The sequence below is a fragment of the Calonectris borealis genome, chromosome Z, assembly GCF_964195595.1.
Source record: "Calonectris borealis chromosome Z, bCalBor7.hap1.2, whole genome shotgun sequence".
Classification (NCBI taxonomy): Eukaryota; Metazoa; Chordata; class Aves; order Procellariiformes; family Procellariidae; genus Calonectris; species Calonectris borealis.
In genome coordinates, this window is record NC_134352.1 from 60406748 (window position 1) to 60419070 (window position 12323).

The window sequence follows — 12323 nt, forward strand, 5'->3', positions numbered from 1 at the left end:
ATTCCTTGTGTGGTGAGTGGAAGGAAGTAAATTTTACTGTGATTGTGTTTTTTAACACTTTTTAGGTTTAATTGTTGCACCTGAGGTTTGTTGCTGCCTGGGTTAACACTATACAAAATCATAATTCCACTAATATAAATATAGAACTAAATTCATTTTTCCCTGGATATTTTAACCATTGTTAGATAAATATTGGATTGACTTCTAATTTTTGACATCAGAAAATAAAGGAAAGGATCAAGACAACTGTTTAAGCTGCTAAGACATAAAGCAATTAGATAAAAAGAATACAACCCATCTGTGTTGTAATAGTAATAGTTGACGTGATGGATAATAAGGATAATATTGCTTGGCACAAAGCAAATAGCAAAGATGGTAAGGATCAAAAGACTGACTTTAACGTACCAGAACCATTCATGAGTCTTGAGCGTTCGTATAATCGAGACATAGCAGAAAACAATAGTTGCAAGAGGTATTAAAAACCCAAAGATAGCTAAAGAAACATAGTAGTAGAACTGGAAGGAAGATATCGTTTCACAGGCGTTGTGCACATCATGGCAGGTGTAAATGTCCAGTTGTTTCACGTAATAGCTTTGCTGCATTATGCAAAGCGGGAGCATGTACAAGAAGACGAAGGTCCACACGGTAGCACAGACCGTGATGGCATAGGCACGTTTTGGTAGACTCTTGTAGGTGAAGGGGTGAACGATGGCCATGTAACGGCTGACGCTGATGCACATGAGCAGCAGAATGGAGCAGTACATGTTGCCATAAAACACCACAGTGGTAGTTCGACACATCATTTCCCCAAAAATCCAGTTGTTCCCGTTGATGTGGTACGCTATTTTGAAGGGCAGCATGATGCAGAAGAGCAGATCTGAAACTGCCAAGTTTGTGTAGAGGATGGCAGTGCACACGGACCGGATCCTAAAGAGCAGCATCCATAAAATGATGGCATTAGATGGTACACCCAATAAAACAGCACTGAGGTAAACGGCAGGTATTAGCTTGGTGCTCAGAGAACTGGTCAGGTAGTGCAGCGTGGTGTTGTTCACTTCTGTTAAAATGGAGTCATTTGACTTTTTTGGAGAGCATTTGTGTTCTCTGATATGGGTGGTCGTTGTCTCCCCTTCTATAGCATAAGGGGGGATGTAATCATAATCTCTTGCTGAAATTCCACGGAAAGTCTTGATAAGAGACACGGTTTTAGTTGCGGAGCCATTCAGTGAAAATTCTGAAGCTTAAAAAAAAGTTAAAATTGTTAAAACGGGCAAACTGCTGGATTAGCAATATAATTCACTTTCAGGTACAGAGAAGGGTAAACATCTCCATGTGAAAAGCAATACATGTTTAAAAGATTTGGTGGCATTCCTCTTTGCTTTTGGTGTTCATATCAAATGTACTCAAGGGCAATCTTCACCTTATTTGTCATCTCACATCCAACCTTGAAAATTTAGCATGAATTTAGTGTTAAGCTGAGCTTTCTGCATTTTGCATGCTTTCAGTAATCTTTGGCAAAAAGCACCAGACACTTCTGCAATGTTTATCACCTGTAGAGGGTTTTTCCCAGTAGCAGCAACGTTGGTAATTCATCTAAAAGCAGCAGCCTTGGTCTAGGCTTGATCAGAATTTCCAAAGCAAACAGCAGTACTATCCTTGTCACTTCATGGATGAAATGTGTGACTGCAAAAGATATAAAAGCATGCCTAACACATGCTGAAACTTTCAAATTAGAAAATTGAAATAACTCTCAATTTTTTGGTCTCACATATCAGATTAAAGTTATTCTTCAGCTTCTGACTAAAGCAAACCAGATCTTTTCAGCTTCGTACATGTGAGGAAGGGCAGTTAGTCTCGAGAACTGAGAACAAATGCTTGGGCTGATATTAGATCAAATGTATTGGTAAATGAATAAAAATTTTCATGCAGCGGTAAGATTTTCAGTAAGTAAATATCGTTAGCACGTGGGCAAAGCCAATGATGCCACTTTTATTAATGCCTGTTCTTCAGTCTTTAGTAGAGAACTTGGTAGAGACATTGACATTTCCAGATGAAGCACAAATGTGTTCAAAATACTTTCTAAAACCATGTGTTGCAAAATAGATTTTGCAGAATAAACAGCTGTGTAATTAGTTTTGTCATTTAAAAAATTTCTTGGCTCTGTTTAATGGAAAAAGACTTAGTGTAAAGCTTAGAGCATGCATCTTGAAACTGGAATTCAGAAACAAACTGAAATTTGGATGAAAACCTGTGGGTTTTTCTTTTACCCTTCCATGTTGGAACAAAATATGGAAAACAGTTTTATCAGTGCTCACTGGCAGATTTATGGTAGAATGTTTTGAAATGATAATTAGTAGACTGCATCCCTTTTAGTAATTTTCTGCATGGTAATCCAGAAGATGAATTTTAGTCACTCGTTAAAAGACATATATGTGCATGCATATGCATATATATATATAGTATATATATAAAATAGCTTTTAAAAATGAGCTTGGTTTGAAAACAGCTTTAATTCTAGTGAGAAGAAAAAAAGGGCTTATTATTTGATTATTTCCTTTGGTTATTTTTGTCACGATACTTATCTGAGCATTTCCTTCTAATAGCACCATCTAAGAAGTCGTAATTCTGTTGAATGTTTCAAAGCAGAAAGAACAAGACTCTACAGGTTTATTATTATCATATGACTACAGAAATACTAGAGAGAAGATGCGTCTTCAGTAAGCGCAGAAAGATCCCTTAAATAAAATTCCTTATAGAAAGTGACTGGGGGGAGGTAAGGTGTCACTGAGATGGAAGAATAAAAATCTACCTTAAGTGAGACTTCCTAGAGTATAGTTCTCTGTAATGATGCATGTACAACCCATTTAAGCTGGGGAAGCACCAACATTATCAAAAAAACCATGTTATTGAGTAAAATATGGAATAGATACAGAAAGGAGGACTCACCTGTTGTGAAAAGACTGGAGGTAAGAGAGAGCAGTCCAGTGAAAACCAGTATCTTCATTGTAGTACGTGAAATCCAACTAGCCAAATAACGATGCTGTTCTAGTTCATCTCAAGTGGCATTTTGTGGGGGATTTTTTTCCCCTCAGTAAGGGACTAAAGAATGATTGATCTGTCCTCCAGAAGCATCCTGTAGACATAAGGTTTATGGTAAGGAGCTAGTTTGTTCTTTGTCTACTACAGCAAGAGGGTGTGACGTATCCAAATATGCACATATGACTCAGTTTCAGCCTCTGCCCAACACAGAGATAAAATTGCTTTACAGCAGCAATTTAACTCCTAATTTACCACAAGCCTGAAGCCGATGTGGGGGGTTCTCCTGGAATTTGTACATGCAGATATTTGGGGTAAAAAGGTGTTTTCTGGAAAAAATCAAAGGGTGTGTTTAGTAAATCCTCAAGGACCAAAATGCCACGTTGCTGAACTCTGTACCCTTCTTGAGGAAGAAGTCAGGCTTGGGGAAGAGTGTGGTAACCTCAATTTAGCAAATGCAAAGGTGAAAGCCAGCCACACATGCAAACATACCTTAAGAAAACTGTGCTGCTCTTTGCCTTCTACCTCCCTACCCACTACTAGCTGTCTGTGCTCCTTCGATCTGGCTGCCAGCGCGGCTCAGACAGTTCCCACCCCTCCACAGCCTGCAGCCTCTAAAACCTTTCCCCTATTTTCATCTGCTGCTTTGTTGATCCCTTCCTTTTTCTCTGGCTGGCTTTTTTTTTTTTTCCTTGAATGCTAAATAACAATGTCTTGCTTCAGCAGACAAAATTAGCCCAAGTCTTGGTCTGTCTTCCAAGCTAGCGGCAAGGCTCAGCATAAGCTGTACTTGGCTCCAGAGCAGTATTTGTATCTGTTCTTGTATTTAGTGTGTAAAAGCTGGACACCAGATAAGGAACCCTTTTCGGTTTCTCAATCCTTTTCTCAAAATTGTCAGCTGTAGTTTGGGAATTTAGTATACACTCTCTCAAGTGTTAACTCTAACTTTCTTGTTAGAAAAATTTGCGGTGTGTGTCCACTGTTATGTGATTTCCTGACATACTTCATTTTATTTAGATATTTTGCTACCTTGTTTACATATATAATGCAAACAGAATAGTCTGTCTTTAGGGATTTTTTACCCTGTTTTTTCTTTGTAATTTCTGTGGATAACAGATTTATTGGATTTTTGGCCTGGAGTTGGGCGCAAAACTAGGGATATTAATTGCAAAGCTGGTTCTTTGTCCACACTGGTTTAGCTTGAGAGAGTTTCTGTTTTTTTTTTCCTGAAATATTTTTGTGTATATACTCCTAGATCTTTATCAAATCAGTACATTCCAGTTTCTCTCATCATTAGTCTGTTATAGACCTGGCACTCCTATTTCCTCTTTAGAATGAATTTTGTTGCCCCACCTACTGGATTAGATTTTAAATGTCACTTTAGCTCCGAAACCCTATTCTCTTAGCTGAAGTGTTGGTTCACCTGTGAACTTGGGCAGGCGGAGCAGGGCTGGTTAGTGGGAATGCTGAGCCCACTTTCCTGCACCTTCTATTTTAACTTGGGTTTAGGGCCATACACTGTTAGCCTGTAGGAAAAGTGAGACCTGCTCTGCTGCTTAATTCCTGAAACATTCGCCACCTGAGTTAAGTCATCATTACCAAACCTGAGCTGTCTTTCTGTGTCAGTTTTCGCTGTTATTTTCTAACATAACGTGTACTTAGGTGTACATGCAGATCCCTTCCAAATAAGGGATTCTGAAAGAAAGCCAACTTCCTGCAGTATTCTGCTTTGTGCTCTTCATGCTGCTATCGTAGTGCTGCCTGATAATGTGTGGTTTTATTTGACACTCAGATTACTTTGCCTACGTATCATGGAAATGAAAACAGTCTAGCTTCACTCAAAATTTTTATTGATGTTAGCAGGATGGTGTCTTCTATATATGAAAACTTTCAGTGCTTTGTATTTGAATAGGAGTTTATTCAAGTCAGTAAATAGAATATGAATGTGTTTTATTGCTGATTTTAAGCAGTTAAATTCTTTTCAGTGTCCAAGGGCTTCTTAAGAGGAGACTGTATATCGGAGCTCTAACAGTACGTTCAGACAACTTTTGTTATAAGTCAGTTTTTTCAAGGCTTTTCTCTATCCTTTTTCCAGGAATCCCAAGATGAATCAGCGCTTCTGTGGCTGGATGAAATACAAAAAGGAATCAGTGATGCCAATAACAATATAAAAGAAGCGGCAATCTGTAAGCATTAACCTGCATCCGCATTACTCTTGTTTTTCTTAGTCCTGAAAAACTGAAATTGGTAATTTATCTTCTTCTCTTCAGGGAAGTGTGGCAGCCCTTTAAATAGATCAAAAGAAATGAATGCATGTTCTTTGTCATACTGAAATTAGGGTGACATAGATCTCCAGGGGTGCTGTTGGTTTTATCTAACATGGTAATCCTTAAGGCTTGGCTAATAACTTAGTGAATTTGGTTATATAGGTTAACATCATGACCAAGATTTCTAGTGTCAGTGTATCTTCACACAGCTGGTGAAACAGAAGAATATGTGAATGAGAAGGATATACTGTTCAGGAGCTTATTTTTCTTACATAAGACTAAAATCTTGATGCATGTTGTAAGAGCAAATTCTTACATGTTTACAACTTTTCTTATTCCTATTTCATTATAATGCCTTTTATTAAGTGTTAACAAAGAAAAATTAGGAACATATTAACTTTAAAAGTAGTGTAAAAAGAGCACTCAGGCTTTTTGGAGAAGTGCATGCTCTTCCAATCTGAAAAGAGGAGGAAATCCGTAGGAAAAATGCTGAAGCTTATCCTTTCAGGGCATTGTGTAATGAATGTGCTCAACATCTGTCAAAGTTTGGACTGAATATAATAACTTTAGAAAAATATTCATCATATGTAATATACTTTGGCAACTAATGTAGAAGGAAGTGTAGCTGGGTGTATGGGGCACACTGGAGAGCATGGTGGCGTCCCTACCTGTTCCTGCCTGGAGCCAGCACAGAGCAGCCGAGGCTGTTAGCTTGGCATCGGGTATTGGTTCACCTTCTGCTTGACTTGGCTTCGGGTGAGTCAGTGTCGCCTTCTTTTGCACCCTAGGAGCTTGTGAATACAACTGCTGAGGTCGGTGCATTCCTGCAGCGCTGCATTCAGCCTTCGTTAGTGCAGTGCAGCAGCCTGTTTACTTATAGGTAGGCTATGTCAGTAGTTAGTGCTTGGAAGTTGTGGGTGGAAGAAAACAAACACAGCTAGCTATTACAAAATCTTCTATCCCTGCTACAGAAACATTGCATTTAGTGTTACTGTTACTTTAGAATTGATTTAATCAATTAATATAGTCTTAATGTAATCAGTCAGATACACTGAAGTCACTTGAAGTACTCTTGTAGGTCACGCATCTGTAGTGAAAAGCACCTGGCTTGTGTTTTCTGAGACGGGGTCAGGCACACACACATTGTCCCTACCGAGCTCTTGTACTCAGGAGTGCGGATATCTTCTTTTCTGGACAAACGGCTTCCCATCAATGTCACCCAGAGGCATGAGGAAATATCTGGATGCAGAGAAGGGAAGGAAATGCATAGCTTATAAACAGCTATAGAGTTAAACAGTTAAAGCTAAAGAGCGACTTGAAAACATCCTCGTTTGTGTCCACTAGTGTAAAAGCATTAAGAATACATCTTATAAATGGCCTGCAGAAATTAACACAGCATTGTCTGTATACCAATACCATAAAATGTTGCTAATGATAGGCTACTGCTCTATCCACTAGCTAGTTATTGGAGCAAAATCTTTTCATATAATCTGTGTCTGTAGTGAATGCACAGCTCTTCATAATCAAGTATGATCAGTAGAGGTGTTTTAACAAGTCACTTGTGGAAATACCGACTAATCTCCTGTATTCTGCCCTCTGGGTTGAAAGGAAGCAGTGTCAGCACAGCACATTCTTCGGAAGAGCTCTAAGGTTTTGCAGCTCAGAACTGAGATTTAAAATTTCCCCATGGCACAGAACCTGATACTTCCTATAAGAAACACATCCTGTCTCAGGAAGTTAGCCTGTTGTGTTCACGTAGTCTAAACTTAAAGTTCAGCTTGATCACAGCTTGGAAACGAACGTTTATTTTGATCTATCTCAGAGATGCTATTTTTGAAAGACAAACAACTCCCCACATCCCATTCCAAAACTTTTGCAAGGCAGTCAAAGATTTATTTTTCAGTCAGAACAAAGTGTATTTTTGAGATTGCTGCAGTAATGGCAATAAAATAAGCAGTAAAATAAGAGCAAGTACTGATAGCTGTACTGGAACAGTCTTGATCCCTTCCAAACTAATTTTTAGCCCTTATATAAATATTAAATACTATAATATTAAAATTTTAAAAGGCTTTTACAAACAGTCTTCCCTGTCAGTAAAGAACTCTGTATCTTGTATCTTCATTTAGGAAGACATGTTCAGCAAATGCTGGTGTGCTTCCTAATTCTTTGTGGTGTTTGATGTGCAGTTTGCATCACCTTGCTTCACTTCTTGATCTGTTCAACCATCCTTATCTAAGTAGAGGACAAAATGAGATTGCCCAAATAACAGCTGTATAGCCTTCAGGAATAGACCTTAGTCTTGCACAGGAAGAGTCTGTCTGTCAAAGCAGGATCTGTCATGAGAGAGTCCATGTTATAGGAAAAAGCTGATCTTTGGCCCTGTTGAGAGTTCAGGCTTATCACATCAGACAGCTGCATCTTTGTATATCATAGCTGTTTGAAGGGAGGATGGGTGTGGAAAAGAGCCCTTCACAGTGTTGATCTGGTACTGGCATCCCAACTGCTGCAGACTGGACCCCACAGTTCTTCTGCACCTGGGATGGCTAAGCTCTGTTTAGCTTATAATTTTACAGAGTTCACATGGCCCTTCTCTAGTGGAACAGCCGCAGTATTAATTGCTAGCACTTCAATGGAAAGGAATAATTTCTGTTGAATTGGGTTTTTTTCCCTACTAAACGTTTTTCTTATGTTTTCCTTCAAAAATAAAGGCATAATTAATTAAAAGGTGAGGAAAAAGCCAGGCAGCAGGGGACCTACAGAAACAACTCATAGCTAGGTTGTGTGCTTTTTTGTCTTTATTAACAATAGCTTCCAGCACTTGTAACTATAGGATGAAAAGGAGGAAGAAAAGCATTGAAAAATAGCAGGATGCTATTTGGTAGAAATCCAGACAGTCGTGGTGTGGTGTTCTGTGTTCATTTTGTTTCCCAGCTGGCTCCTGATAACTGAACATCTTTTAGGTCAGCTCTGTGTAGGCAGAGGACTGATTGTGAGGAGGGACCTTTTTTGTATTGATCTGGATATACACAAGATATGGAGAAGCGTTTGGTGTCGCAGTGTGAAGCACAGCTGTGGGATACAGAGGTAGCCACGTTCACTTAAGCCAATATATAAAGTATATGTTCTAGCCATATGTCTATTAATTTGTTCCTCTGTACGTGGATCTTAAATTTAGATGTGAAGGAACACCATTAAAGACCAGAGCAGCCGTTTCTAAAGCAGCATATACCTCTAGTGTGTAAGGCACTTTGAATTGGCGTGTGCTACTGTCAGGTGTGGTGGTATCAGCTCCTTTGGTGATGGTGGGACCTGCACAAAGCAAAGGACGCTTAGGAAGTTGTCATGGTTTAACCCCAGCCCACAACCAAGCCCCACACAGCCGCTCGCTCACTCCTCCCTGGTGGGATGGGGGAGAGAATCGGAAGGGTAAAAGTGAGAAAACTCGTGGGTTGAGATAAAGACAGTTTAATAGGTAAAGCAAAAGCCGTGCATGCAAGCAAAGAAAAACAAGGAATTCATTCACTATTTCCCATCAGCAGGCAGGTGTTCAGCCATCTCCAGGAAAGCAGGGCTCCACCACGTGTAACGATTACTTGAGAAGACAAAACGCCATCACTCCAAACATCCCCCCTTTCCTTCTTCTTTCCCCAGCTTTATATACTGAGCATGATGTCATATGGTATGGAATATCCCTTTGGTCAGTTGGGGTCAGCTGTCCCAGCTGTGTCCCCTCCCAACTTCTTATGCACCCCCAGCCTGCTCGCTGGTGGGGTGGGGTGAGAAGCAGAAAAGGCCTTGATTCTGTGTAAGCACTGCTCAGCAGTAACTAAAACATCCCTGTGTTATCAACACTGTTTTCAGCACAAATCCAAAACATAGCCCCACACTAGCTACTATGAAGAAAATTAACTCTATCCCAGCCAAAACCAGCACAGAAGTCCTGAATCAGAGTATGGGTAACGTCATATAACCTCAAAGTTTGAACATGCTTCACAGCATCACCTCTCAGGACACTTTTATGTGCCCTGGAAGCAAAACCTGCATCCCTGGTAAACTCAAGGGCATGAATTTGCTGCATCAGCTTTAAACAAGCTCCCAGGGGGTGAGGACAAAGGGTCACTTCAGGATCCCAACTAGGATGCTGTTAGTGTTGCAAGACTTTGCTCAAGGCAATCAGTTTTTATTCCCATTTTGTACAGTAAAAGTGAATGTTAATGTTTACAGCTTGTAACCTAATGACTTCACGCATCTCTAGAAGGCTCCTACGTGATCAGCAGATGACAGCCTGTCTGTTAGGGCAGGCTGAGTGGGGCAGTACCTGCCATCCTCAACCCCTGCCCTAGTGTCATCTGGTATGTCACTTGGTGGGGGAGCAGCTATGCCCCCGGACCACCCCCAGTTGTGTTGTGGCTGCATCCCAGCCTGGGCGGAGTGCATGCTTTCTATCTAACAAGCTTGCTGTTCTCTGAAATACTTGTCCTTACAAGCATGAAGGAGGCTGCAAATGGGTGAAGCACTGAATTGCAGTGTATGTCATGCTGTCTGTGTGTGCCAGCCTTAGAAGTCCATTATCAAAGTTGCTGGAGGCTAGAGTTGTGGGTACATAGAGTATAAACCACTTAATTTTCTATGTCATTATTTTACTCTAGTGGCTGTTGGAACATCAATGATTAACAAGAGCTTGGAGAAGGGTGATTCACAGCCAATTCTGATGATACTGCAGTCCAAGTTTGGATTACGAGTCATTCCTGAATGTGCTGAAACCTACTTCAGGAACCTCTCCAAAGCCAAGAATATGAAAACTAGAGAAGGTAAGAACCTTCCTGAATAGGACAGTTCCACGTGTCCGTATCGCAGAGGCAACTGGAAAAGTAGCACAGAAGGTTACCTAAAATCACTGTAAACTGAGGAAGACAGTTGCTGGTTTTAAATCTTTTGAGAAATGTTATACTTGTCCAAGTGCTTTTTATGTGATGCTGAACTGTTGCACACATCATCCAGACCACAATACATGCTGAGAAACGAGTCTAGCTTTTTCCAGAGTCTAGCTAAGACTTTCTAGAGTCTCAAACTAGCCTTGAGCGAATTTAGGGCGGCTTCTCTGTGACTGTCAATAGACTAGTCCATCCTCTCAGAAAACCATATTACTCTCTGATTTATTTTTTTTCTGTTAGCAGATGCAGAAAAGAGTTAGGCTGCACACTTCAGCCTTACGGGTTACTGTCAAAGATCAAGCCAGGCTCTGCCAGAGTGTCCATGGCCCATTTATGGTCCCTGTGCATTGCCAGAGCAGCAGGTATCAGCAAAAGCTGGGGCTAGAATTTGCCCATAGCAAGATGATGGGATGTGTTGTCATGTTAGAGCTGCAAGCTAGTTATAGCTAACGCAGCCAAGATTAGCTAACAATTAAAAAAAAAAAAAGTTACCATCAATGTAGTACACTTTCTTACAGTAGATGGGCATGTTTCATCCTGCAACATGAGTTTTGAGAGGGCATTTTGCACAACTGACCTTATCAGTTTTACTTTGGGGCCTTTTGTCCATGAGGAAATGAGTCTTTTCCTGCCTGTCAGGATACAGCCTTGTTTACCAAAGCACTAAACAAGACAATGATGTGGATATAGGAAATGTCCCGTGTAAGCTAAGTGTCAATAAGGCCAGCATTTGGCCAGAAGACAAGAAAAAAACATTTTTTTATATCCATGGTCTCAGTTCCACTTATGTGAGTGGTGATGGAAGACGTAGCACACATCGTTTCAGAAGCAAGCACTAACTTGACCCCCACTAACGTTGGGGTTTGGAGAGGCTGGCAGTGGATTTGTACTAACCTCATAGCTGTTTCGTTCTAGACGAATGATCCTGATCCACCTAACAGGATATTTTGAAAACATCCTTACTACAAACTGGCCCAAGATATATAGTGACTTTGCATGTAAAATGGCTTCATAGCAAATGTAGAGATGGGAAATGGGTAGGGAGAGCTGTAATTTATCAGTGTAATAGGGCACAAATGTGTAGTAATGGTATGTATTGCTTTTAGATTCTAATGAAAGTCCATGGATTAAACTTGTAATGAAAAACACGTATGATTACTACTACAATGTGGAAACTGAGGACGGTACCTGTGTTGCCCCTGAAGGAGTTGTACCAAAAACTTCATGGTTAACTGGTGAAGAAATCCAGGTAGGTGGCTGAAATGTTTGCTTTTATTGCAAATGCAGCATAAACATTTGAGAGAGAGAGATAGCAAGACATGGTAATATCAAGGGAAGAGGCTGAAGATCACTTTAGTTCAGTACCTGCTTCTGACAGTAGCAGCAACTTAAGCCAAAGCAGACAGTGACAGAACTGCCTCCTGTCTGATGTCTGACAGTGATGCAGGGACTTCCTGACTGGAAGTTACAGCATTTCTTTTAATGGCCACTCGCCAACACTGATGAAGGAAAGTCTGATTGCTTTCATACACTTTTGAATTTTTTAGAGTTCACATGGGCCTATGACAAGGAATTTCATGATGTATTTAAGGGCAGGTGGAAGCACTGTTTTATGCTTAAATCTAATCATCTGACATCTATCTCCAAGATCAATAGGATGAGTGTGATACTTAAACTCACTACTTAAGCATAGAGGTTTTGCGTTAGCATGAGATATAACTTAGAACAAAGTAAATCACACAAGCTTCTGCAAAACTTTGGGTTTTTTTTATTCTGATGCAGCCTATCTAGGTTACAGGTTTACTCTGCTGCGCAAACAGCTCAAGTCACAGTGTAGGTCCTTCTGAAATTTTGACTGCAGTGATACTTGAGTGTGCTTCTCTAGAGAGAGCTCACTGATTCAGCTAGTATTTCTAGATGTCTGACTTCTAAAAAAAACTTGTAAGTATTAGGAAAGCAGAACTCTCCTAAAGTATAAAAAACCTCTCAAAATAGCATATCCAGCTGAATAACTGAGGCTTGAAAGGAGTTCAGTTACCCTTCATATAAAATTCAGCGGTAGCAAAGTAGCTCTTCCTTCATATTG

At 40.2% G+C, this 12323-nt stretch overlaps 2 protein-coding genes across 3 annotated transcripts in view; one reads left to right on the forward strand and one right to left on the reverse strand.

Moving 5' to 3' along the window:
* The window catches only part of IQGAP2 (IQ motif containing GTPase activating protein 2), a 130395-nt gene that overhangs the window by 93623 nt on the left and 24449 nt on the right, over positions 1-12323 (forward strand). For both annotated transcript variants that reach the window (XM_075137934.1, XM_075137935.1), the window contains 3 exons: positions 5132-5222; positions 9953-10114; positions 11344-11486. In XM_075137934.1, coding sequence (XP_074994035.1) covers positions 5132-5222; positions 9953-10114; positions 11344-11486 — 396 coding nt within the window. The remainder of the gene's footprint in view (positions 1-5131; positions 5223-9952; positions 10115-11343; positions 11487-12323) is intronic.
* Positions 52-3095, reverse strand: F2RL2 (coagulation factor II thrombin receptor like 2). Its single transcript, XM_075137937.1, has 2 exons — positions 2947-3095; positions 52-1240 (listed from the first exon to the last, which is right to left on the reverse strand). Exons 1-2 carry the CDS (start codon positions 3002-3004, stop codon positions 153-155), a joined length of 1146 nt encoding a protein of 381 aa, XP_074994038.1. The 5' UTR covers positions 3005-3095; the 3' UTR covers positions 52-152.

Coding starts and splice junctions, on each gene's coding strand:
- F2RL2 (XM_075137937.1), bottom strand. CDS start 3,004: ATGAAGATACTGGTTTTCACTGGACTGCTCTCTCTTACCTCCAGTCTT. Junction 1,241..2,946: donor CTCCAGTCTTTTCACAACAG/GTGAGTCCTCCT, acceptor CTTTTTTTTAAG/CTTCAGAATTTTCACTGAAT.